Source organism: Budorcas taxicolor, chromosome 5, assembly GCF_023091745.1.
Source record: "Budorcas taxicolor isolate Tak-1 chromosome 5, Takin1.1, whole genome shotgun sequence".
NCBI lineage: Eukaryota > Metazoa > Chordata > Mammalia > Artiodactyla > Bovidae > Budorcas > Budorcas taxicolor.
Genome location: NC_068914.1, coordinates 89,978,904 through 90,006,786, shown reverse-complemented (window position 1 = coordinate 90,006,786; position 27,883 = coordinate 89,978,904). Strand labels below are relative to the sequence as shown.

Below are 27,883 nucleotides of genomic sequence, written 5' to 3'. Positions count from 1 at the left end.
TTATGTTTTACCCCAGAAATTCTCCTTCCTTTTCTGAGCTCGTGCCAGAGTTTGAACAGCCTGGAGACTAGAAGCTGCAGAGCGAGCAGAAATTTCAGATAATCTGTCCTCATCTGCAATGAAAGAATTATATTCAGTGCAAAAAATCTCTTATAAAAATACTATGTTTCAATACATCAAGTGAAAATTAAAAGCATCAAGCTCTGTAATGTCAATATTGACTATCAGAAACACATAATCTATTAAAATATAAGATTAGTATTTTTAGGATCGTTCACAGTAATTTTCCAAGTTTATCATATTTAGAAATCAAACATTTCAATATTAAATGAGCATTCTGTTTTTTTCTGAAATCCCACTATGTCATTACACAAATACATGGACTGGAATTTTGGTATTACTTGGAAACAATTCATCATCATACTGTCTTGTCCTACTTTAAAAAGCACAGCTGTTTGAGCAAAAGAAAACTTCACATTTTAAAAACAAAATGTCATACCTTCACATGGTACCTACATCACATTTCTAAAGTAATTTCACTTAATATAGAAATGATGTCTGACTTCAATATGCTACCCTTCATTATTACTGAAATTCCTCATTCTGAGTAAGCAAATCAATTATCAAGTTATTTGTAAACACTGTTCTTCCATTAAAAAGAAAACAAGACAGGATTCAGTGTCCAGATATTGGCATTTCAAAACATAACAACTTGATTTCTAGCTCACTGAATTCTGAAAGGTGTCTCAAACTTGCTAAGAGGAAAGAACCTTCAATGTGTGTGAAGCCATAATACATAAAGTATTCAAATTTGCTTTCAAATTCAAAATTTATAAACAGTAATTTTATACTTCTTAGGTTGCATTAAAATAGTCATTTCAATTGTTCAACATCAAGAATTCAAAATTTCTCCTGCCACCATTATCAGTAACCGAATTTTTCAGAATAAAAACTACACAAGAGAAAAACACTCATTTTCCCTAATCATGTATTTTTTGAGAATATACAGACATTTGAAGAAAATGATGGATGTAATGCTAGGCCGAATTCCTGAGCCACCAGTCAGCCAGGGCGGAAAACAGAGTGCTGATCGTGGGTGTGATGCATCTCTTGCCATCCATTTGCTTTAAAACAGATTCTTCAAGGCTTAGTGCCTACTTTACTCATGTATAAAAGGGGAATAGTTTACCCCCTTCACAGAGTTTTAGGGATCTAATGAAAAGACATCTATGGAAGTACTCTGTAAACTATAAAGTGCTAACCGAATATAAAATTATTATACTATTATTAACTACTATCTAATAAAATATACTTTTATCTTGTGTTATTTGACTATTGAAATACCTTCATCATTAAAGGCTTCATGCTGAGGTAACTGGAAATTGTTCATCCTTGATTTTCCCACTTTAAAAAAAAGAAAGCCGTAAGAAATTATCCTTCAAAGCCACCCAACAATATATCTTACAATCAATTTGAAGAGAAGGTAGACTGTCAAAAAGTTTAATTTTATACCTTTAATAGAAATTCCTGCCAAAGGGCCATTTATTAATTTATAATATGCTTAGCAAATATGTAAACAAACAGGGGATAACCTCCTAGGATTCTTCTCAATGACAATACTAATCTAACTTGAAAGAAATACTATAAGCTTCTCTTTAAAGATGACAGTTGGACTATACACATGTACAAAAGCAATATAAATCTAGGACAAAGAAAATGGGAAACCAGAAAACAGAAACAAAAGTTTAAAAAGTGGAAAGCAAATGGAAGGCAGTGAGTGTGTGGTTATCACAGCCAATGGAGCTGAATCCTAAGGCAGCAGAGAAGGGAAACCAGGAAGCAATCGATTTGCTCCCCTGATGGCTGGGTGCTTGGGAGTACTGAGTACCACTGAAAGCTGAAGGGAAGGGAAAACTGAATCAGGAATCTAATTGTCTTTCTACAAAATAATCTACCAGATCCATCTTTAATTTTGCACAGCAGGGTAACTGCCCATCTCCCAAAAGAGGAATTGAGGTCTTATTGCTAAAGAAGGTTTATCACAGCCACTTTGACTGAAAGACACTAGATTCAACTCGGGGAAAGGAGAAACCATATTCCAAATAGGGGCATTATACATATGTATCATATATCTCCTCAACCAGGTAAAACATGCTATCCATGAAATAATAACAGAATGCTTATATAAAAGGAGTTTTTAAAAAAAACTTAGAAATTAAAAACGTAGCAACATATTTTAAAACTCAAGCAGAAGATAAAAATTAGTAACCCTTTTAAATTAAAACAAAAAGACAGAGATGGAAAATATGACAGCTAAGATAAGAAACAGCATCTTCGACATGTCCAACATCTGAAAAATAACAGTGCCAGAAGGGAGCAAGAGAGACTGGAGGGGAAGAAATTACTGACTAAATAATTTAAGAAAATTTCCCAGAACTGAGGAACATGACTTTTCAGATTGAAGAGCTCTACTGAGTACTAGCAAAATGAATGAAAAGGGACCCACCATAAAATTTCAGAGCACTAAGAATAAAGAGAAGATGCTAAGAGCTGTCAGGGCGAAAAAAAGTCACACACAGAAGATCAAAAATAAAAGGCGCATCAGATTTCTCAACAATAATAATGGACGCCAAAAAAAGAGCAGAGCAATAGCCAACAAAGCTGAAGGAAAATGCCTATGACTTGCGTTCTATATCCAGGTAGCACTGGGTAATGTCTGAAGGCATCTTCGGCTGCCATACCTGGGGAAGAGGTGCTATGGCATGTAATGGGTTGCCTAGACATTTTTGGAAAAGAACGTGAGACACATCGCACACTTAGACCAAAGTGAACTTGGGGACAGCACAACTTAGTGTGTCAAAGATGAGATTTTTTTTCTGTTTACAGAAATCTACTATGTTAACTAAAACGAAATAACACAGTATACTTATAGCCTCTGTATCTATCAATACAGCACTTTCATTTTAATAGACAAAAAATTAAAACCTAAATAATTACCATTATGCTGGAATTCCGGATCTCTCAGGGAGCCCTGAATTCGACGAGAAGGATGCCAGTAGGATGTGGCACAGGGTGGAGAAGCAGATTTCCCAGGTGTGTTAGGTGGGTATTCTGGCATTTTTGAAACCGGAAGAGTTGTCTCAACAAATTTGGGGATACTGGGTTCAGAATCTTCCCTCAAAGGCAAGGGATCAACTGTTTTAATACCAGCAGCTGGAGAAGTCAGGAGGGATATAGCACGACTTTCTTTCTAGATAACAACAACAAAAAAGCATATATGTGGGTACACATATATAAATAAAACAAACATTTAAATACACAAATAACCATAAATGAAATAGGGAAAAATATGGGGAAAATTTATGAAACCTTCATGTGGGGAAGATTTTATAGGACTAACAACCAATATAATGATACTTACCTAAATAAAAACAATATGTAAATACTTTAAAAAAGAAAAAAGAAAAATGACAAACTTGGGGAAAATACACAACTTACTGGATTGACAATGAATCACCATTGATACATAAATATTTCTTTAAAAGTAGCAAGATAAACCTAATTTAAAGGTAAAATAAGGACATATATCAACAATTCATATACAAACTACAAATAGCAAACACATTCTACACCTCACTCATCAAATAATTTCAAAATACAAGTATTAATAAAAGTACTAATTTTTTACTGAACAAATTATAAAAATAAACTTTAAGAAACAAACTATAATAACCTGAGTTGACAAAGATGTAGTAACACTGGGACTCTCATCAGTGTTACTGGGAGCACAACTTTACAGGGGAGCTGGTAAATCACAGCAAAAGCCTTAACACTGTGGTTCTCTGACCACAAAATTAATACTTAAGGAATCTTTACATAAAAAGAGGTAACAACAATAAGAACAAAAATGTAGGTAAAGGATGGATGATTTCTTCACAGCATTTTTCAAAACAGGAAAACTAAGACATAACAAAAGGCATCTAGTTTTAAAAAATGTTTCAACAATAAGCATCTAGCCTTTAAAAAAAACTATAGTATAACTACAGATATCATATTCACAATTAAAAATCAAATTATAAATTAATTACATGGGAGTACATTTATAATACATTGCTAGGCGAGGAAAAATATATTATGAAAACTTATCTACAGTATAATAAACAAATACACTTTATATCTAAATAACTCAAACTCAACAATGGCTGTTTCTACAGTAGGTATGACTTTAACTTTTTTGGTTTGGTCAGCATTTTCTGTCTTTCCACAATGAATTTGTATCACGAGGGTCAAAATCCCTGTATAACTTCACTTTTAGGATAATGTAAACCAGTAAAATCAAATATAGCTCCAAATTTTCCTGATTACTCCTTGTAATTGTTGCCTTTAGTTATTAACTTCGAGTTTATCAATGCAATGTTCAAAACACTACTTTCTGATCTTAAGCATCATTTTCTGCAATTAGAAGGCTTGGCTTATTGCTTCAAAGGGGAGATATCCTGAGGTCTCACTCTAAAAAACAAATTTTTAAAAATCAAGATCTATTAATAAGATAAAAAAACATAGATCTTCCACTTGCTTCCCTTTCTAATTACGAAGATGTCTCATGAAAATTGATTTTTTTTCTTTTTGTACATAAGAGAATTTGGAATTTCCGTCAAATTGGTTTTATTATTGTTAAAAACTGAATTAAATCTGTAGAATACTTGTAGTACATGGGGTTCTCAGGTTTAATTTAACTGACTTCATGATCTGTTCTTGAACCTAAAAACCTCCTTACTGGCCTCACTGCTTCTACTCTCCCCCAGTATAACGTGCTCTCCACTGAGTAGCCAGTAATTTTATTTATCAAGTGTATCAGAGATTTATATTTGTTTAATAGCATGAAATCCTCCAAGGGCTTCCCACTGACATTAGAATAACATCCCCACTCCTTACCCAGCCTCCCTTCCCACCTTCATTCCCCACCTCTCCTCTGCCTCCTTCCTCCAGGCTCCACAGGCCTTTTCACTCTATCAAACTGTCACTGTTGTACACGTACCCTTGCTGTTCTTTCTACCTGGAAAACAATCTCTGGCCCATGTCTCTGCACTGGGCCCCTCCCTCATTAGCTAGGTCTTGTTAAAATGTCACCTCCTCAGAGGTGCCTGTTCTGATGACTTAAAAACTGTCTCACCCACCCCTTGGAGGTTGTCTGCAGTTTTACTTAATTCACAGCACTCACTACTGTCTGAAATTCTTTAAAAAAAATCATTTGTCTATTCGGCCAATGAAAATGTAAGTTTCATGATGGCAGAGATTTTATCTTGATTACCAATGAATCCCCAGATCCTAACAGTGCTTGGCACACTGTAAGAGCACAGTAAATTGTGGACTGAATGAATGAAAATGAAACTCCTGATATTCCCCTCCAAAGATGGCTGTGGTGCAGAGTTCTCTTACTCAGAGCATGGCACTCTCCATCAATCCTGCTGGGTAAGTCAGAAACCTAGGAGCCATTATCCTACCCAGAACCAGGCCTTGATGTTGCTCCCCTCACACAATTCTTTAATTTCACTCATGTCTGTGCCCACCTTCCTAGGCCAGGCTATCATAGCTCCTACCTGGACTATTGCAATGGGCCTCCAGAGGTATCCATAGTCTATTCTTGCCTCCCATGGCTGCCAGAAAGATCTTGCAAAACATGAATCAATCACAACACTCCCATATTTAAAATATTCCAATGGCTTTCTATTTTACTTGAGATGGAAGATATTCTTACTATTGCTCTCTTTTCCAACCTCATCTTGCATCTGATTCCTGCCACACACAGGACTGGCTTTTGTTTCTTAAAACCCTATGTCCTTTCTCTCCACAGATCCTGGCATATGCTATGCTTCTCCTCACGCTTTTTACCTAGTTAGCTCCTCTTCCTCTGTATCTCAACTCAATTATGACTTCTTCAAAGAAGCATCCTTGACTTTTAAGTAGCTTCCTAATCTCCATTACTGGGTCAATTTCTTCCAGAATAGCAGTATATACTTCTCTGAAACAATTACTAGTTTTAATTTTACTTTCTGGGGGCTGTGATTCTCACAGGACTGTAGGTTCAGTAAAATCATGGACCATGTCTGAAAGTGAAAGTCACTCAGTCGTGTTGACTCTTTGCAACCCCATGAACTATACAGACCATAAAATTCTCCAGGCCAGAACACTGGAGTGGGTAGCCTTTTCCTTCTCCAGGGGATCTTCCCACCCCAGGGACTGAACCCAGGTCTCCTGCATTGTGGCCAGATTCTTTACCAGCTGAGCCACCAGGGAAGCCCAAGAATACTGGAGTGGGTAGCCTATCCCTTCCTCCAGCAGATCCTCCCAATCCAGGAATTGAACCGGGGTCTCCTGAATTGCAGGTGGATTCTTTACCAGCTGAGCTACATGGAAGTTCAGTGTACCATGTCTACTTTCGCTTATTATCACAAGCACAGAATCTAGCATGAAGGTAAATGGATAAGAAACATCTGCTGGATAAAGTGAGCTAGCAAACACTTGGGTTTTTAGTATCATTTACAAAATGTACAGATGGTACTTGACAAACCAATACCATGAAAATGCTACTCTCAAGGCTTATGAGACAATGCTGTTTAAGAGTTTAAAATGTGGGCTCTGAGAAGAGACTGCCTGGGGACAAATTCTGCTTCACTGTTTGGCAGCTGTATCACCTTGGTTTCACCTAAATGAGAATATTAACAATATTTGCCTCACAGAGTCATTATGAAGACTGAACAAATTAACACATGTAAAGTACTTAGCACAGAGCCTAAAACATAGTAAGTGTTCAGTAAATGCTAGCTATTATGATCATCTCCACGTAAATTTCCCAAATTGCTGCTGCCCCATAATACTCCCACAATTCAAGGGATGTCATTAAAAGTTACCAGCAAAAAATATTTCTGGATATTATGATAGTAATTCTGTTAACTCCTATGGTAGAAAAGATAGAACGATATTAAACAATGGCAACTGAATGACAGGGATTTAATGTTATGATAGTAGCTTTTTTAAGGAAAAAAGGGGGGGAAATCATTGTGTATAGCAGGTTTAATGACTCCTCGGCCTGCCAGCAACCAAAGCGTAAACAATGGGGAAAGAAAACAAATCTAGTTCCTGGTATGGCTACCATTACAATCCAAATGATTGTCACCTCCTTCCTGGATACTGTAATTGACTAACTAGTTTCAGTTACTTGCTCTTGCACCTCTATTGTCCATTCCCAATACAGTAGCCAGAGTGATCTTAGAAAAACCTAAGTCAAATCATATCATTCCTCTGCTCCTCCAAAGACTTTGCATTTTATTCTGAATAAAATGGAAAGTCTTTGCTATGACCGCTAAGGTCCTACACAATTTAATCCCTCATTATGCCTCTGACCTCACTGCCCATTCTACTCTCTTGCTCTCATCTCCAGCCATGCTGACTCCCTACCTGTTCCTCAAAGAATCAGGCACCGTCTCAACTGCAGGACTTTGCACCTGCTGCTGCATGGGGTTGCTGAGGGTCGGACATGACTGAGCGACTTCACTTTCACTTTTCACTTTCATGCATTGGAGAAGGAAATGGCAGCCCACTCCAGTGTTCTTGCCTGGAGAATCCCAGGGATGGGGGAGCCTGGTGGGCTGCCGTCTATGGGGTCGCACAGAGTCAGACACGACTGAAGTGACAGCAGCAGCAGCAGCTCTTTTTGTAAAATGCCTTCCTAGATATGCATATGGGTCAGTTCTTTACCTGCTTCAGATTCTGCTCAAATGCCACCCTCTCAGTGAGAACTTCCCTGGCCAATTCCCACTCACTTCCCCTGCATTATTCTTCTCCTTAGCCCCTATCACTGTCTAAAATACTGTGTGTTTTACCTAACTATCCTGTTTACTGTCTCCCTCCTCCTCTAGAATGTGAATTCAGTGAGGGCCAGAATTTTTACCTGCATCTTTCACTGCTACACCTCCAGTTAAATCAGGGCCTGGACAAAACTGTCTGAGTAGATGCACAATCAACAGTACTGTTTTTCTTCTCTCTCTCTCTGTTGTCACTACTGACAATATTTGAAAGTAAGCAGTCAAAATACAATGGCACTACCCTCAGAAACAATTCAATGCCTTTGCCTTCTGAAAGTAAGTTAATAACATCATCTCCACATATGACCGAATTTTCTAAAATCTGAACCTCTCATGTATTTATTGCATGTAACTAAAATAATCACTTTCCAAAGAGATGTTTTTCTCCAATGTGTAAATACTTACCTTCCTAAAGTCATTCTTCAAAGTCTCTAAGCCATCCTGAGAGGATACTCTTTTCCTCTGTTCTATGACTGGAGGCTTCACTTTAGATGGAGATACTAAAACAGCACCACCTGGAAAAATACAGAAGATGCCACTGTTTCAATTTAAACTAAATTATCACATAGAGGAAGCAGGTGAAATAAGAACTGTACGGTGTCCGCCTATTACCAACAGCTGGAGTGGTAAGATCATGATGAGTCCTCTGGATTCCACCCAGTTCTCTCAGCTTTGGAGTAGGAAGCCTGCCTCCTTTCCCTGAAGACATAGAAGATGACTCCGACCTACAAATGAAGACAATTATGAAGCATGTCCTCTAGAAAATATGACCAAAAAAAATACTTTGCCCTCATTATGCAGTTAAAGCATAAACCTTTAAGAGAAGGCCATTTTGCTTCTGAAAAAATAAGAAACAAATCCACATGCAGTTAAGAGAAACTGACTACTAGAAAAGAGGGGAGATCACTGCAAGTCAGCAACACACTGGAGATTTCTTCCCCTGAACCAGAGCCTAGGTTCCATTAGCTGCAAAAATCGTGAATGAATAATAAGGGGGTTGGACTATGAACAAAAAACACTATAACCAATGGTAGAGAACCATTCCCCAAAACAATTTGCATATAAATCAACAGAAATTAGCTATTTGCAGAAATCACTTATTTTAACATCACAAAACTTCTTTTTCTCTATAACCATCTGATAGTAAAGAATATTAGTTATTTTTCCTTAAGTCATAAAGGAAGTCATTCTTTCAGATATATCTAGCTAATCATATCTTAAAAATCATAATTAGCAGGATATAAATAAAAAGAACACTAACTACTTCCTCCCCAAGTAATTCAGTGTTCAAGTGTTCAATTCCCAATTAGTGCAGTGGGACTAATGATTTGAGCGACTCAAATCCCTGAGGGAATCAAATTATATAAACCATATAGAAATGCCTATTTCATGACATTAAAGTAAAATCTGCTTTTTATAAGTCATGAAACCAAAAATGTAAACCACTATCATTAGGGACAAAATGAAATACTTATCTGTGTACAATAATGCGTCTACATACACACTTAATTTTACACACTTACTCTTCTTTGATCTTGTCTGCTTTAGATTCTTCCTGTACCTCCAGCTTCTCCGGCTCTTCCACGCTGACCTGCTTGTCCCTCTCCCGCTCCTCCTGCTCCTCCGGCTCCTCCTCCCTCGGTTGTTTCTGTGTGTCTTCAGGGGTGTCCTCAGCATCCCACGCCAGACGCCTTCTAACGGGGATGGGAGCATTTGACACACCCAGTTTCTCTGTGGTAGTTTTCTGGGGCTGTTCTTCCAAGATAGACTTTTTTTCTTCTAGCTGTGTAGAAGGACATTTTTGCAAAGTCTTATGGCTTGTAGGATCTCTGTGTAACAAAATAAGTTTTATTTTAAAATTTAGTAGTTTGAGGTTTCTAGTTGATACTTATTAAGTCCGTCATTTCCTTCCATGGTTCACAACTATGTTTCCCACTGATATTGCTTTGCCCGGATATTGAGGGAAAAAATCAAACTAAGAGTTCATGTTATAGAAGTTAAAGTTATAATCTATTAAAATATTCCAAAATAAATTTATGTCCTTTTACTCCTACCATCACACATATATGCCTGTACTACTGCTGACAAAACTCCCACGTATCTTTCAATTGATAAATGCATACATAAACTAGGACCCCCTAAACGGTTTAATTTGTTCAGTTACTCAGTTAGGGCTTGTGCACAAACTCGTGTGTACTTATACACCAAATAAGCTAATTCAAATTTTGTATTTTAGATTAGGTTAATTTTTTTGAGTCACTGTTAAAGAACAAATTTTGTGGACTTTTAAAATCAGATGTCACCTAATTATAATTTACAGTTCAATGTGGTATGTATGATCATACTAATACTCTATGAAAACAGAAAACTATTTTATTTGATGCAAATCAATGTGCTATTCCTCTTAATAGTTTGTGTTCACTTTAAAACCTAAAATAGAGAATTGTTCCACAGAATCAGGGCCAAAGTTCCATATCAATCACAAAAATCCATTAATGAATGATAATGGATAAGTACTAATAGCTAATATTCTCTAAGTTTTTATTATTGTTGTCTTTTTGTTTTGTTTTACTTTTAAAGTTTTATGTCTACTGCTAGTCATCCCCATTTTACTCTTAATTGCTGACAAGGAATATGATAAAATCTAAACTTCCAGATTTAAATTATGCATTATTTCTACACAGGTGTGTAAAGCAAGTATGTATAGCTTTACTTTTCACAAAATATAAACTAAAAGTAGTTAGTGGCTGATATATTTCCACTTGACTATACAAATTTTGAGTCTTCATATCATGTTCCTACGTAATTCTATGATCCACATTACTCTATAACATACTCTTCCACCATCCACTAAGAACATCTCACCCAGCAAGATCCAGCGCTCTGATGTTGCTGCTAATGGTTCCTTCTGAGCTCGTGGTTGAGGAGACATCCCAACAACGGTTGTTTTCAGACAGAATCTGATTCAAATGATCCCGAGAAAAATGGGTTCCCTGAACTCGTTTCCTATAAAACTCAGCCTTCTCTCGGAGTTCTTTAACCTATGCAGGAGAATTGAGATACCATGTATTATTTTAAACGCTCCTTGCAAATACCACCAAGTAGCATATCCAAGACACTGCACACATACAGCCAGAGACCAAGGAGAAAGAAAGGCAAAAATAGCCACATATATTCATAAGGCTATGTGCATTTTTAAGCAGAAATTAAAACAGTCAAGCTTAAGCACAATGCAATTATTTTACTTCAGGCCAGCAGGCAGGGAGAAATTTACAGCAGCTAAGAAAAACACTGACACCTACTTCTTTCTTCAACTGAAATTACACAAGTACTCTATGCATTATTACAATTTTTAAAAACATGAAAGCGACCAACCTCCGCATACCACATGGCATTTAGAGAAGCCTAGGGGAGGAATACAGAAACATACTTAATGACAGGTTAATGCCGTAAGTGAATATTAATGGGAGTCAGTGAAATATCTTATTATTCTTCCTTCTAAATATATACCAAAACTTGTCAATCAATATTTTTTATAGTACTTTTAACAACATTTAATTTGGTAACCAAGATACCTTAACATTGCCTTGAAAACCAACGACATTCTTGCATGAGTGGAATGCTGTCCACAAGGTAACCTAATGACTATTTTCCCACCTCTGGAAGAGTACTGACATGCCAGAAAGCCCTAGCCTCAGTCTTTACTTCTTGGCTTATGTACAGCTGCTACTACCACAGAAGCACCACTGAGACAGTCTCATGACTTCCCCCTCCAAATTCCTCAACATTCCCTTGTAATCACCCAAACCAGTAATAAATACATAATTTAAAAGACAATCACAATAATAGACGTAATAAATTTGACAAAGTTAACAGGATACCCCCAAAAAATATTCTGATGAACTATATATGAGGTGACTCACATATTAATTCCCTCATATGCAAATAATATATTTTCACATGAAAAGGAGTCTCTTATACTCACTGAAACTCATTTTATACATTATACTGCCACCTTCTGACTTTCTTAAATACAATCCCACAATGTAAAAAAACTAAGTTGCAGCTTAAAATTGTTTTCAATAATCTATTTGATTTATTCTCAAAAAAACTGTGTAACTTTTTCCTATCATAAAGACAGAGTATTAGCCTGAAAAGGCTATCTAGATGCTGTCTGCTAAAGCTACTCTTCTCTCACTTGAAGACAAAAAAGCATATAATGAAATTAGCACTGTGAAAGCAACTGGAGAAACATATCCTCAGCTCCTTAAGGATACTACTGATGCAGAGGGAGGCAAGCACTACGTCTAATGAATCAGCCAAAGCAAAGGACAGTACCTGCCAGGGCAAAAAAACCCCACAAAATCCCAACAGAATCCTATTGCTCTAATGAACCAAACCTGAAACATTCCCAAAGGATAATTCAAAACATTGTTTTCTTCAAATGTTTTCTTCACTGTCAAAAAAAATTGAGCCATATTCATTTACCATTTTTTTTAACTTACAGAAAATTACTAGTTAATGTTTTTTTCATTTAACAGGTAGAACTGAGACACATGGATTGAGTCTGAACTCATAATCAGGGTATTCCAAATGCACAGGAACCTTGTAATAAAGTGCCTTGACAGAATCCAGATTTTATTTCTAATACGTCCCTGCATGCTTCAAATGTATCACGGTCACCCCATCACCCGCATGATAAAATCTTCATGTCTTAGGATCACTTCCTCCTCTGAGCTCCCAAAGCTCTTCGTGTATACCCTCATTAGTACTTATTTCATTTTTCTGGAATTACTGCTTTTGTCATTCTCCCCTAACCTACAAATCCCTTGAGGTAAGGGATAATGTAGCCTTTCAACACTGATTCCACAAGCTGTTCCTGAGTGTGGACTAAGTGCTAGGCCTGAGCTATACGGCTGGTAGCAAAGCTAAGCAAGAAAGGGCCTGCACTCAGTGAACTCACAATCTGGTAAAGGAGGCTGACTTCCTCCTATATGATAAATCATTATCATAACACTGTATGATCTATGCCATAAAAAACAAATGAGATATAAACTGAAGGAAGGTTTCAAAAGGGGGTCCTACCAGTCCTGCATTGAGTGAGGGTCGAGCAAGAAGGAGCCACGAAGAAGGCTGCATTCTATCCATGGAGGAGGACATCACTGATTGATGAATGAGAGGATGGACAAACATCCCCTCCATGTACACAATGACCCAGTTTTATTTGACACTGATTCTTTTTAAAGAACGGAGTGGAGATACAGAAATTCTGTAAAAACTTTATTCAGCTTTGTCTGTTACTGACATTTAAAACTCAGTGCTTTAAATTGACTTTATCAGCAATCTTTGTTAATAATCTTCATGCTAATGTTGTGATATTTTGCAAATACATAATTTTAAACTTCTGCAATCCTAAACTAATATGAAAAAATAGGAGGCTGATATTTTCAAAGTGAGGTGTTTGTTCTGCTAGAAAGCGTAAAAAAATCAGTGGCTTGAACTCAGTGTTAAAAACAATCCTCACAGCCAAAAACCAGAGTCACTAAAAAAGATATGAATAAGCCATGCCAAACAATTAAAGCAATATACACACCCCTTCCCAGGTCAAGCAATACAATCAGATTACATGACATAAATGCTAAAAATGTCTTCCTTTCTGAATTTCTTTTTCTAAATTAAGAACACAACTAAATTTGTTTAAAATTTAAATGTAAAAATTCAAACTCAGAAAACTGGGGAATAAAATACTTCTTGTTTCCAAAATTCATCCCCTGAAAATAAAGAGTCATCTTATACCTAAAAGTGCTTAAAAGTCTGTCAAATTATAGAACGTCTCTCAAAAGTGGCACTTCATCTTGAAACAAAGTCCAATTTCTGGAAGCACATTAGAAAAAAATGATCTCAACCAATGTAGTTGGGATGATAAGAAGACTACCTAAAAATCAAGGGAAAAAGGCATTAACACAGATCCAGCAGTTAATCTGGGGATGGGACTTAACCATTGCAATTGTTGGTTATTATTAAAAAACAACCCTTGAAGTGAGCATTGTAAAGAGGAATAGTGCCACTGGTTATAGTTTGGAGGTAACAAACAATTACTGGACCAAAAAGTCAACTACCTTAATGTTATGTGAATATGAACTTGGGACTTGGTTTAAAATACCTAGTGACTAGATTCTTTCTAGATTCAAAAAGTACAATATCTCAAAGAAGAAAGAGGCAAATGGAGATGACACATGGACTAGGAAACTGCAACAGGACTTCAGGTGAATTAACACTCAAATAGTAAAGTTACCCATGTCCAAGTGTATTTGAAGAGTGAGAATAATATTCCATGAAATGTTAGCAGTAGGATAATGTGGGTATCCTTAATTGTTGGTACATCAAAAGCAGCCACATAAAGTATCTTCCAGGGAAAAAAATGTATATAAGATTTAAGTAAAATATTAAATGTCTATGACCTGGTCAACTAAAACTGTCATCACCATCAGTCATCACTAATCTTGTAACTAAAAATTCTTATTCTTTTCTAACTCCAATTTGCTTTTTGAATGATTTTGACCATGAGGTTAAGGCAAACTATTCCACTAATTTAAACACTTTAAAACCACCAGTAATAATTAATAAAACACACCAGAAAAGTCACATTACTATAGGAATCTTAAAGAGAGAAATCTTAAATAGGAAATCTTAAAGAAACATCTTAAATTAACAACAAAAACAAAAATGTCCTCTTCCATGAGGGCAGGAATAAGGATTGTTACCTTATCATGACTTCAGATGTAACAATCCTCAGAGTCCATTAAATGTTTAGATCTAAATCTTAACTACGCTAAAGCCTTGACTGTGTGGATCACAACAAACTGTGGAAAATTCTTGAAGAGATGGGAATACCAGACCACCTTACCTACCTCCTGAGAAATCTGTATGCAAGTCAAGAAGCAACAGTTAGAACCGGACATGGAACAACAGACTGGTTCCAAATTGGGAAAGGAGTACGTCAAGGCTGTATATTGTCACCCTGCTTGTTAACTTACATGCAGAGTACATCATGAGAAATGCTGGACTGGATGAAGCACAAGCTGGAATCAAGACTGCCAGGAGAAATATTAATAACCTCTGATATGCAGATGACACCACCCTTATGGCAGAAAGCAAAGAACTACAGAGCCTCTTGATCAAAGTGAAAGAGGAGAGTGAAAAAGTTGGCTTAAAGCTCAACATTCAGAAAACTAAGATCATGGCATCTGGTCCAGTCACTTCATGGCAAATAGATGGGGCAACAGTGGAAACAGTGACAGGCTCCAAAATCACTGAAGATGGTGAATGCAGCCGTGAAATTAAAAGATGCCTGCTCCTTGGAAGAAAAGTTATGACCAACCTAGACAGCATATTAATAAGCAGAGACATTACTTTGCCAACAAAGGTCCATCTAGTCAAAGCTGTGGTTTTTCCAGTAGTCATGTATGGATGTGAGAGTTGGACCATAAAGAAATCTGAGCACCAAAGAATTGATGCTTTTGAACTGTGGTGTTGGAGAAGACTCTTGAGAGTCCCTCAGACCACAAGGGGATCCAACCAGTCAATCCTAAAGGAAATCAGTCCTGAATATTCACTGGAAGGACCAAATGTGAAGCAGAAACTGCAATACTTTGGCCACCTGATGCAAAGAACTGACTTATTGGAAAAGACCCTGATGCTGAGAAAGATTGAAGGCAGGAGATGAAGCAAACAACAGAGGATGAAATGGTTGGATGGTATCACTGACTCAATGGACATGAGCCCGAGCAAGCTCCGGCAGTTGGTGACTGACAGGGAAGCCTGGCGTGCTGCAGTCCATAGGGTTGCAAAGAGTTGGACACAACTGAGCTACGGACACTACTGAACTGACTGAAACCCTAACTACCAACTCATCTTAATTTTAAAAAGTCTCAGGCCAAGAGATAATCTTTCCAAAACAAGGAGCTAACAGTGGTGCAGACAGACAAACTAATCTTGAAAAATCAATCAGTCTTCACTTGAGAGTGGAGGTCTGCAGGTTATAAAATAATCAAGTCTATAATGCTACAACTCTATAAACTGACTTCATTAACAAAAATAGTTGATTTTAAAAACATTTTTAACTTTAAAGACCTTATAATTAATCTCTAAGGAGCTAGTTGGTATTTTTTTTAAAAAGTAAATACACTGATAAATAATATCCAACTGATACTTCTGGTGCTATCACCACATCATATATCTTCAAAATGTAGTCTCTACTACTAAGTAAAACTACTGAAATTAAACTGAAGTAGTATCAGAGAAAATGTGGGTTTACTGAGTTTATATACTCACCTGATTTGGTATGTTTTCCTTCACACGTGTCCAAGCCCCAGCTTTATATAAATACTGGGCTGGGCTCAGAAATTTTGCTCTATATTCTGAATTCACCTTCCTAACAGAAATGAAATGAGAGTAAATATTTCACCATGCTGATCAGCTAAATACTATGATATTTTTCTTACAAAATACATACCCAAGCCTTTGATGTCTCCAAGGAGTAAGTTTCTTTTTAGGCTGGTTTGAGTCTTTTGATTCCATCTCTGCTTCTGATTTTAAAGGATCATCTGTTTTATTACACTAAAATGAAAATAATTTGAACTTTTCATGCTCCATTTATGTTATACATTAAAGTGAAAATACAGATGTCATAAAGTATACTTAGATACTGAATTATAATTGCTTTTAAAACTAAGATTTTACTACTAAGATAATGCAAAAATCACAAGTCAACAGCAAGTTTTGAAACTACTCTATCTGGTTAGTTTCTTGAAGTATATAGCTCAGGATATGGTTTCATTTTCTAACAGTAAAAATTTTACATACTTGGCTAGGAAAAATGTTTTAATTATGTCAAGGTTACTGATTTAGGTGTTCAACCACCTTTTGAACATTGGTCTTACATTTTCCTTTGATATTCTAAATCTACACTTAATTGATACAATAATTAAATGGAAGGTCCCAAAAAGTAAGTTAGCACATTGCTTTACTGAATAACAATTCTTTTTCTCTTTAAGAATATCGTTAAGTCCAAATAAAGAAGTATTATACATTATTATACACATACATTATATATAATATATATGTATGATTTTTATAATACATACATAACTGTAATATCTTTATTTTATATATATATAAAATTTTACTTTTAGTCATATAGTTTTCACTCTTAGAATCCATAAAATAGGTATGACATTCCAGGAGATTCAAAAACAGGACCTATCCCTGATTTACCTATAATTTACAATAGTTTTAACCTGATGATGCAACTCAAACAGCTGTAAACTTTTTACAGAAGTAGGTGTTTGTATGTACTGAGGTAAGTCATGTGAATTATACTGGCTATAACTTGGTATACTAAAGCTCTAGTTTAAAATAACATGTGTGTATGTGTATTTCTGTCTTAATTTCCATTAAAGTATGTGTTTCTATCACCACTGTAACCCCTGAAGTTCACATTACTGTAAGGCCAATCATCTGACATTAGGCATAGCAGACTTACCTGCTATATTATTAAGCACTCATTGCACTGTATTATACCTAATTATTTACGTCTATGTCTACCCCATGCAACAAGAGCTCATGGCCCAAGAGCTGCTTAAGGCTTAGTGTGGTTATAATTGTATTCGCAGTACCTACCAGTGCCTGGCTTCTACCAAGGGCTCAATGAACATTTGACGTTAAGTGAACAAACAAATAAATGAACTAGCTAAAAACAAAAATCTCAAATGGTGATAAGTAAAAGGAAACTTATACAGTTGCAAATGGTGGTAAGTAAAAGAAAATGTGATATTGTAAAGTAATTAGCCTCCAACTAAAATAAATAAAATTAAAAAAAAAAGAATTGACAAATACCTTCTTTTCAGGAGATATTGTTTCAAAATTTCCGTTTTCCTTCAAATGACTTCTTAATTTTGGTTCTTTCACTGGGGATAAGCCCTTAAAATTTCTTTTGTATTCAGTTTCATGGATGACTGAGTTACCTTTGAATTGTGGAACAAATTTGCTTTTATTGTGGAAAACCTTAAAACAAAAATTACTTTAGTTTAGTTTTTTTTGTTAAATATATAGAACTTAGAACTTCAATTGCTTAAAGCATTCCACATATAAAGTTTAATCATCAGGATACAAAAAAGGGAAAATTAAATACGACTATAATTTCATTTCACATGGCTAATTAATAGCCATTGCAACAAAAGTAAAAATAGGCAAATGGGATTATGTCAAACTTAAAAAAAACTTCTCTAAAGAAAACAATCAACAGAGTGAAGAGACAAACTATTGAGTACAAGAAAGTACCTGCATACATCTTGTAAGGGGTCAATTTCTAAAATATTTAAAGAAATCAAGGAACTCAACAGCAAGAAACAACCTGATTAAAAAATGGGCAAAGAGGCATAAAAACAGACACACAGATCAATGGAACAGAATGAGTCCAAAAACAAGCCCACACATATATGGTCAATTAATTTATGACAAAGGAGTCAAGAATGTAAAATGGGGAAAGGGTTTCTTCAATAAATGCTGCTAAGAAAACTGGATAGCCACATGTAAAAGAATGAATCTAGACCATTATCTTATGCCATATATAGAAATTAAATTAAAATGGATTACAGATTTGAATGTAAGCCCTGAAACCAAAGAACTCCTAAAAGAAAACATAGGCTAAGCTCCTTGACATGGATCTTAATGATTTTTTGGATTTGACACCAAAAACAAAGGCAACAAAAGCAATCATAAACAAGTGGGACTACATCAAACTAAAACATTTCATACAAGAAGGGAAAACGTCAACAAAATTAAAACATAACCTATGGAATGGATGGCATCACCAACTCTATGGACAGAGTTTGGGTGAACTCCGGGAGTTGGTAGACAGGGAGGCCTGGCGTGCTGCAATTCATGGGGTCACAAAGAGTCGGACACGACTGAGCGACTGAACTGAACTGAACTGATGGAATAGGAAATTTTGCAAATCATATGTGATAAAGAGTTAATATTCAAAATAATAAAGAACTCATAAAAAACTGAATAGAAAAAAAACAAGCTGATTAAAAATAGGCAAAAGAACTTTTTTCCAAAGAAGACATAAATGGTCACCGGGTACATGAATGCATCACTAATCATCAAGGAGTAAATCAACATCAATGAGACTTTACCTCACATACGTTAGAATGGGCATTAACAAAATATAAAAGATAAATATTGGTGAGGATGTGGAGAAAAGGGAACCCCTGCCACTATTTGTGGGAATGTAAATTCCTATGGAAAGCAGTCATGAGGGGTCCTCAAAAAATTTAAAATATAATTATCATATGATCCAGCAACCCTATTCCAGGTATATATACCAAGGGATACGAAATCAGTATCTCTAGATAATCTATACTGCCATGCTCATTATAGTATTCACAACAGCCAAGATACGGAATCAATCTAAGTGTCCATAGACAGATGAATGGATAAAGAAAATGGAATATTATTTGGCATTTAAAAAGCAAATCCCTTCATTTGCTACAACACAGATGAACCTGGAGAACATATGTTAAGTGAAACAAGCCAGGCACAGAAAGACAAAAATACTACATGGTTTGATCCCACTTATAGGTGGAATCTAAAAGAATTCATAGAATAGTGGTTTCCAGGGAATAGGAGAGGGGGTAAATGGAGATATGTTGGTCAAAGGGTACAAAGTTTCATCTATGCAGGATAAATAAGTTATGGAGAGCTAAAGTATAGCATGACTGCAGTTAAAATACTGTGAAAAAAGTGAAAGTGTTAGTCGCTCAATTGTGTCCTACTCTTTGCAACCCCATAGACTATAAACCACCAGACTCCTCTGTCCATGGAATTCTTCAGGCAAGAGTACTGGAGTGGGTAGCCATTCCCTTCTCCAGTGGATCTTCCCAACCCAGGGATCAAATCTAGGTCTCCAGCACTGCAGGCAGACTCAACCATCTGAGCCACCAGGGAAGAACTCAGTACACTACTGTATACTTAAAATTTGCTAAGAGGGTAGAGATCAAGTATTTTTAAGTGTTGTGCATTCACACACACACACAAAATGGTAGCTATGTGAGGCAACAATGTGTTAATTTGCTTGACTGTAGTAATCATTTCAGAATGAATGCATATATCAAAACTTTATGTTGTACATCAAAATTACATAATTTTTCTCAATTATACCTCAATAAAACTGGAAGGAAAATCCAAAGGTCAACTTTCGATGCTCATTAATATGTTCTGAGTAATAGTTAATATAATCAAAATAATACTTAAGTCAAAAGAAATAATGAATCATATCTTTTCTCCCCAAAGTTCCCTACCACTCCGTTAGTTTGGCAATAGGATAAGTAAAATAGGCAGATTTTAATCACATGAAAATACACATTAGCTTTACAAAGCAACTTTGTCAGCTCTACAGGTTTTTTCCTCCTTGACATCAACTTTTTTCTTCCTGCAACAATAAAATATTCTTGATATTTTCAATATCTGACATGCATTTGTTCATTTTTTTCCTTTGCTTACTTAATTTTAGCCTGAAGCAAGGGAAAAAATCAGGTAATTATCATGTTTCTATTTATAAATGTTTCCTTTTATCCTTATTATTCCATGATATGGTTTCCATTTTATGGTATATTGCCACTGATTACAAAGAAAGTAATGGAAAAGATATGGAGTTCAAATAAGGTGTTTAACTGCTTCATAATGCTGAATAATCTACCTACACTTCAAAACCAAACAGTATATCTTTTTAAGTTCAGCATAATCTCAAGAACTTTTCTGCCATAAATTGTTCTTACTCCTTTATATATAAGACATCCTTTCAGAAAACAAGTGTCTGATAAAACAGAAATGAATAGCTCCTTTAGGAATTTCCCCATCAACAAGCATGGAAAAAATTTCTGTCACACAACTCTCCAATCCACAGACCTGAAACTGCTGATATGCTTTAACTAACAGAGCATTTCTTTACAAAAAATTCTCTGAAGTCTTCACTAATGACAGCAATAAAGCTAACAGTAAAGGTATTTGCTAGTGACTTCTGATACTATAAAAAGAAAATTTCTACACAATGCTTTTCACTGAAATATGTAAAAGTTGTCAATAGGGCTTTGATTTGAATTATCTCTAGCTTATATTCCATAAAAACTAAACAATCACAATTTTCAGGCTGTATTTTCTGGTACATTTTCTATCTAAGAACACTTGTGAGCCAGCAAAAGAAGTATTGATTCTATTCACTAGGTTTATAAAGGGAATGTATTGCTTTAGGTTATTTATTGTGTTCCTAAAATGTTATATATATTTCAGGTTTTTAAAAACTGAATAACAAGTAAGCCTAAATCTGCTACAATTTATAACAGTGGAAATACTATCTTAGTATAAGACGACATGTTATTGTCTTTCTGAATCTAATTATCCTCTCAGTCTTTGGGGATGCATAAAGTACACAGGTGAGTGAGAAAGAAAAGACTAAGCTTCCATGAACCTTCGGGGATATTCTAAATGGAAGTATTTCCTACTTACACCTAGGAATATGGTTAAGAACATAAATGAGAGTTAAGAGCTAAGAACTTTCTAGAGAATTATAGTAGTAAAAAATATATATATTTTAGTAATGGTAGCCCAGTACTAAAACTGTGTGAGAATACGATGAAACTTAATATCACTTCTAGTTACCATTTTAGCTTTTGAATTTTATAAACACAAATTGACAATTCTATCACTGGTCATTTGATATAAAGACAAAATTATATATCTTGTATCACCTCAACCTATTTTTTACTTATTAAATATCCAAAGCAGTTATGCCTTTCTTAGACAGAAAACTTGCAATATATTAGTCAATGAAACACAACACTTAAACACTTAAAATATAATTATCATATGATCCAGCAACCACATTCCAGGTATATATCCAAGGGATATGAAATCAGTATCTCTAGATAATCTACACTGCCATGCTCATTATAGTGTTCACAATAGCCAAGATACGGAATCAATCTAAGTGTCCATGGACAGATGAATGGATAAAGAAAGTGGAATACTATTTGGCATTTAAAAAGCAAATCCTTTCATTTGCTACAACATGGATGAACCTGGAGAACATATGTAAATAAATATGTAGAATAAAACCAACATGTAGAATATAACCAATTTAATAATTTTTTAATAAGTAAAAAAAAATTCACAGCATGCAAAAACTTACCAGTTCTCAAGTTTTCATTACCCTGTCTCATATTTAGTATATGTGATGGATCTGGCAACAATGATCATCAGTAGCCTAGGACAGTATAATATTACTGCTATAAATCAGAAGTAACAGGATGATTTTAGCAAAACTCTCATTTTCACTTTTCTAGAACCTACCTCGAGATCTACTATCTAATTTCTTTCTATGTAAACTGCAACACTAGATTAGATAATGGCACTCAAAAATGTATTGCATCCATTAAACTACCTGATTGGCTGCAAAAGCTGGAGCAGGTTGTTTAGGGGTCTTCCAAACAAACTGCCTTTGATATTCAGAATTCCTCAAGACATTATGTGAAGGAACAACTGTCAATCCAGCTTTCTTTCGCAGAAGTCTATCTAACTGTTGGGGGAGGAAAAAAAAACAGAACATTCAAAGTTATTAAAAATTTCTATTCAAACTTATTTTTTAACTGTAATTTAAAATAAACATACATATATACAATACAATATAAAAATACAATATAAACGTACAATGTAAAAATCTACACTCCTAACAAATTTAAGTGTATAGTATAGTATTGTTAACCATATGCACATTGTTATAGAGCAAACTTCCATCAGTAATGTTCCTTTTAAATTGTGACTCTTTAAAATTCCTTTCTTAATACTGTCAAGGAATTATCATGCATCCCAGCAAAAGGTAACACTTCTCAGTTTATTCCTACCAATTATTCATAAATGGATCTACTAGTAAGAAATAACAGCTCATCACCTCATCCACACCTTGCTTCTGGGACACCTCTTCCCCTGCCCATCAGACTTACATGTTACCTCCCTTGATTCCCTTGTGTCCCCTGGTTTTCCAACACTTTTAAATGCCTCTCCGTGGTTCCAGTTAGTGGTGGACATGAAATAGGGAGGAAGCAGTAGTTTGGAGAAAACTGTGGAAGGCAGTGAGGTGTCTGCACAGGGCCCCACAGCCTCTGCTTATGTGCTTGCAGGGGCCTTCCACAGGCCAGCTGTGACATAAGAGAGCAAACTGCAAGATCTTTTGAGATCCAGCCAGACCTCTCCTTTCTTTTGCATTTTGCCAACTGAGGCTGTTTTTTTCCCTCTGGTATACAATAAGAAATTGAAAAGGGCCTAGGTATAAGTCAGCTCACCATCCCTGCCAGAAGTAATAGCCTACTCCCCTTCTCTGTCTCAACTTGATCTCTCCCTTAGGACTCAGATGCTGATATATGATAAATGAAATCCAGAGGCAGACTGTCTTCCCAATGAAGGGATATCTGAAAATAACCAGTACAAAATGGCAACTGTTAAGAATAGAACTAATTCATAATAACTAAAGTCAACTATCACCTTATAGTCTATTCTACAGACTTTGAACAAGAAAAGAGCAGAAAAAAATTAAGCAACAAAATGTAATATTACTGAAATGATAAAATTTATAGAAAATTCTATGCTTCGGAAAAGAAATACAGTGAATATACATACCCTATCATCTACATTTTCTGAAAGAGGCTTGGTAGGATGTTTCAGCTCCACATTTTCATTAGCTGGTACGCGGTCTGCTTTTACATCTTCCTTATTTTCTACAATATCTGAAGCCCCCTCAGTTCTAGAGTCTGCAGAGTGAGATCTGGTTCTCTTGGGACCCCTGGAGGCTTCTACTGGAAGAAGTCTTTCTTGGTTAACATCTTCTGTTTGTTCTGCCTCCTGTGATTCTGGTGTTCTGGGAGCTTCAGTTTCTGGTGATAGGACCACATCATTCTCTGAGGTAGCTCCATTCCACTCAAGAGATTTTGAAATCTGTGGGTCATGATGAGGGACTCTTCTTTTCGAAATAAAACTTGGCTCTCTTGTGATTCCTACAAAATATAATATGCAAAATTAGCAGAAACCAAAGCATAAAGCCACAAAGACAACTTTGAATCACATGTATGAGAAAAGAAATGGAATTTAAAATTCACCTGAGATACACAATATCCTTCCAGTTACAGGGTTTAAAAAAAGTACAGTTTTCAATGTAAAATCTCTAATTTTGCTTTAAAGAAATAGCAAAAGTTTGACCATAAATTTAAATTGGGGTCATGATGTTCAAGTTATGCTAACACAAGTCACTAGAATTGCAACGTGATGGAACTGGCAAGCCAGGCGGAATGTGTTGCCTCCGTTTCTAATTACTTTCCTGTGCTACTTAGCAGGACAATGGGCCCTGGTACTGTCAAAATGTGGAACTTTTCACAAAGCTTCTCTTATGCAGTGCAGACCAAGATGAGAAGGGATGAGATGTCACTATGCTAGATCTTGGCTCTATATCTGCCTTGAGCTCTTCCTGAGAAGTTAAAGAGAATAAACCCTTTGAACCAGAGCTAAGATACTATTTCTCTATATTTCTCTCTGGAAAGCAAATGCCCAAAAAACTTAACCTTCTACCCAGGTAAGAGGAGCTCTGCAGAATGACAGCCACTGAGATACTGCCCTAGTTTGGAGCTATTCTTTAAATAGAAAGAAGACAGTGTAGGACAGAGAAGAAAGATTAAGACTAGAAGAGAAGGGAAGGTGGACAGACAATCTGGCATTAGCTAAAATCAGAGCTCTTTAGCGTCTATCATGGATATTTTGGCCATTGGACACAAAGTCTCCACTGGTGCAAGTCTCCCCTAGACCACAGTCTTCACACTGGATGCATATATGTCTGGAGGCATATAAAGACATCCAGATGAGGGGTGCAGAAACGGCAGCTTAAAGGGATCACTTTCCAGATCCTCACTTCCATATGTGCCACTTCCTGACACTGATCTGCCTAAGGGCTTCATCTGCCATCTGTAGTTTCCCTTCTCACCGCTCCTTTCATAATCACCTTTGCCCACTTTACAAAAGAAACACACGGCTCTCAACCACCCTATGGAATTTTCTTTAAAAATTTGTCATAGGTGGGGAGGACAAAGGAACAATTCAAGAAAGCACAACTCCTGATGCGGAATATTTAACAGCAAAGCAAAGAAGGCAGAAATAACAAAAGGAACAGCACCTTATTTTATCTAGCTCCAAGCCTTTTCCATCTACCTATCTTAAACTAAAATTCAAGTGTAAGATTCATTATGTGAAATGCATATATGCATATTAATGCACTTATGTGAACCAAAAAATAAAGTTAGACTTTCTTCTCATGGAAAATAATTCTAATTTTATCTGATTAAGTTTCCAATGAGGACTGACTTTACCAATTAAATGATGAACACTTACCGTAAACTGAGCTAAACTAGCAGCTCCAAAGTTAACAAAATACATGTAAAACACATATGATATTTGTGTATGCACAATAAGCCAGAAATATATCCTTTGATTGTACTGTTCATTACACTTTTATTAAAAAAATTAAATATCAACTTTAAAATGTGAAGAGAGACAGATTTTCTAAATTCTTTTAGCAGTTATGAAACCAAAAATACTTGAAGACCACTGCCCTAGACGTCCCTCTTTAACAGAGCAGGGCTGGTGGAAGAAGAGCAAAATGAAAAGGGAAGCTTCTCAAGTGGTCCACCCTTGTCTCTCAGCACACACTAGAAGGAAAAAGACACAGAGAATGTCTAGCCAGTTTCAGGTAACACTGCTGCTGTTCCTTGCTAGCTTTCTACCTCCTTTTTGAACAACCTGGAGTTCCCACTCTGCCCCTCCCCCTAGACATTCCTTTCTCATTAAGGTATCATACTCCAAAGTGGCTCTGTTCCCATAGTCTCATTTCATCATCACCTTTTCAAATGCAGCTGATCTAAACTAAAATGTTATATGGTTAACCAATTCGCCAGTGTCATAATATCCCTTAAGGCCCTCAATGGGCTTAGCTTAGCTACATTTCAGAGATTTATGTTGGGATACTTAATCTAATAGAGCCTCAAATTTGTGGAATTCTGGTCATCTGGAGAGGATTATGAGCACCACCCTGCCTAAGATGCAGGGACACTCGGGCTTTGAAGCCATGCTCTGGGCAAAGGAGCCTGACAATTCAGAGGAATATTAAAAGAACCACCCACTCTAGTCCACTCTTCCCTTTGTTCTCCAAACCTAATCCTGGAAATATGCTCTTCTTACTAGTTTCCAGACTTGGCACCCCACTCTTTAAGTCTTTTCCTGGCTTCAAACATCTAAGATTGGAGGAAATTATATCCTACACATCTGCACTCTCACAGGGGTCACAGGAGGAGCACCTAGCACTATCTGTGTATAAGCACCTAGCCCTTAACAGGAACATCTCATTCATCACTCCCAACAATCCTGTGCAAGGGGCTTCCCAAGTCCCGCTTGGTGAAACAGGCCCAATTTGTCCAGTCTCACAGCAAATGTGGATTCAAATCCAGGTTTATGCATTCATTTTAAAAAAGAGAGAGTTTTAATAAGCTTTAGAATGTGCCAAGGCCCTACGTTAGGTACTGGGCAGGAACACTGTGGTGAAGACAGAGCTCTGTTCTCAGAGATCTTATATTCTAGTAAGGGAGAATTAAGCAAGCAGGTTGAATCAAGTCAGTCTGTCTCTCTCTCCTTCTATCACACTCTGGGAAACCACAGATTTTTAATCATTTTGCCCAAGGTTTATTCAAGTTATAATGACAACTAATTGTTCAACTCACCTAATTGATCTGATCTAAGTCCAGCCCATGGGTGTCTTCTCTCCACTGAGGAATTACAGGACTCTGACAAATACGACTTTTTCCACAGAAAATTTCTCTGGTACTCACTCAACCCCTGTAATGCAAAGTACAATTTAAGTAAAATGTAATTAATGAAAGTTGTTTTAAAGTATGTATCAGTAAAAATCATGTCTGAACCTCTAAAAAGAGTGGAAATACTTAAGACTAATTAAACACAGAAGAGCTCCTTAATAATAGCTCCTAATATTTACCCAACCCTGCACTAAGCAGTTCAGTGTTATAACCTTAATCCTCACAACCACTTGAGGCAGATGCTACTAGGAATGGCTACCCTTTTGCTGGATGTTGGAATCAAAAGCTTGAGCTTTGGTCTGAAAATGGGTGGCAATTTAAATCCTCATCACTATAATTATCCTAACTAATGAAGTTCTCACCGAGTACACAATATTATATTGCAATATATGCCTAGTTCCTTGTGAAGTTTTGTAAAGTCAACCAAGAAAAGACAAATTCCCCTCCCACTCTGAATACAAACCCTCAAGATAAAAGAAGACTGCAGGGCTTGGGGAGCACTGAGGTCAACTGTTATGTTGCGTGCTTGATCATGACAGCTACCAATCAGAAACTATCAACAAACCTTAAAGAAATGCACGATTATGAATATACCCTGTCTTTAATCTCGTCAGGGTCCCATTTCTCAAGCCTTTAAAAGACATAAAACGCTCTGAAGTTTTAAAGGGAACGGGTGTTAAATGCTAAGCTGTGATGTGGTCCACAGGTGCCCCAATCGGAAGCCCCCACAGTTCTCATTATAAAGTGCCCTCTATGTACACGCCTCTGAGCACCTCCCCCGTCCCCGCCCCAAATAAATCCATCTCAAACCATCTAACTCTTCCAGTCGACAACTCAGAACTGAGTGTGAGCGGAGAGGGGGCTAGGTAAGAGGAGATGAGCATCCTCCGGGATAGTGACAGGCAGCCTCGGGAGCTGACAGGTTCTACGGGGCCGGGGGGCGCGGCCCAGAAAGCCAGTGAGGCTCCGGCACGCCGCACCCGCCCCGCCCTAATTCCCCCCATCAGGCTTCGGGCCCGGGGACCCCGTCCTCACCTTGAAGCGCACCGGCAT

The 27,883-nt window shown here is 36.5% G+C and overlaps 1 protein-coding gene across 1 annotated transcript; it reads right to left on the bottom strand.

The window, feature by feature from the left end:
• Positions 1-27,883, bottom strand: MDM1 (Mdm1 nuclear protein). Its single transcript, XM_052640754.1, has 15 exons — positions 27,866-27,883; positions 26,738-26,852; positions 23,601-23,974; positions 22,369-22,503; positions 17,763-17,930; positions 16,381-16,484; positions 16,200-16,299; positions 11,241-11,270; positions 10,731-10,906; positions 9,389-9,694; positions 8,478-8,590; positions 8,271-8,380; positions 2,998-3,250; positions 1,345-1,404; positions 1-113 (listed from the first exon to the last, which is right to left on the bottom strand). The coding sequence occupies exons 1-15, from the start codon at positions 27,881-27,883 to the stop codon at positions 1-3; spliced, it is 2,175 nt and encodes a 724-aa protein (XP_052496714.1).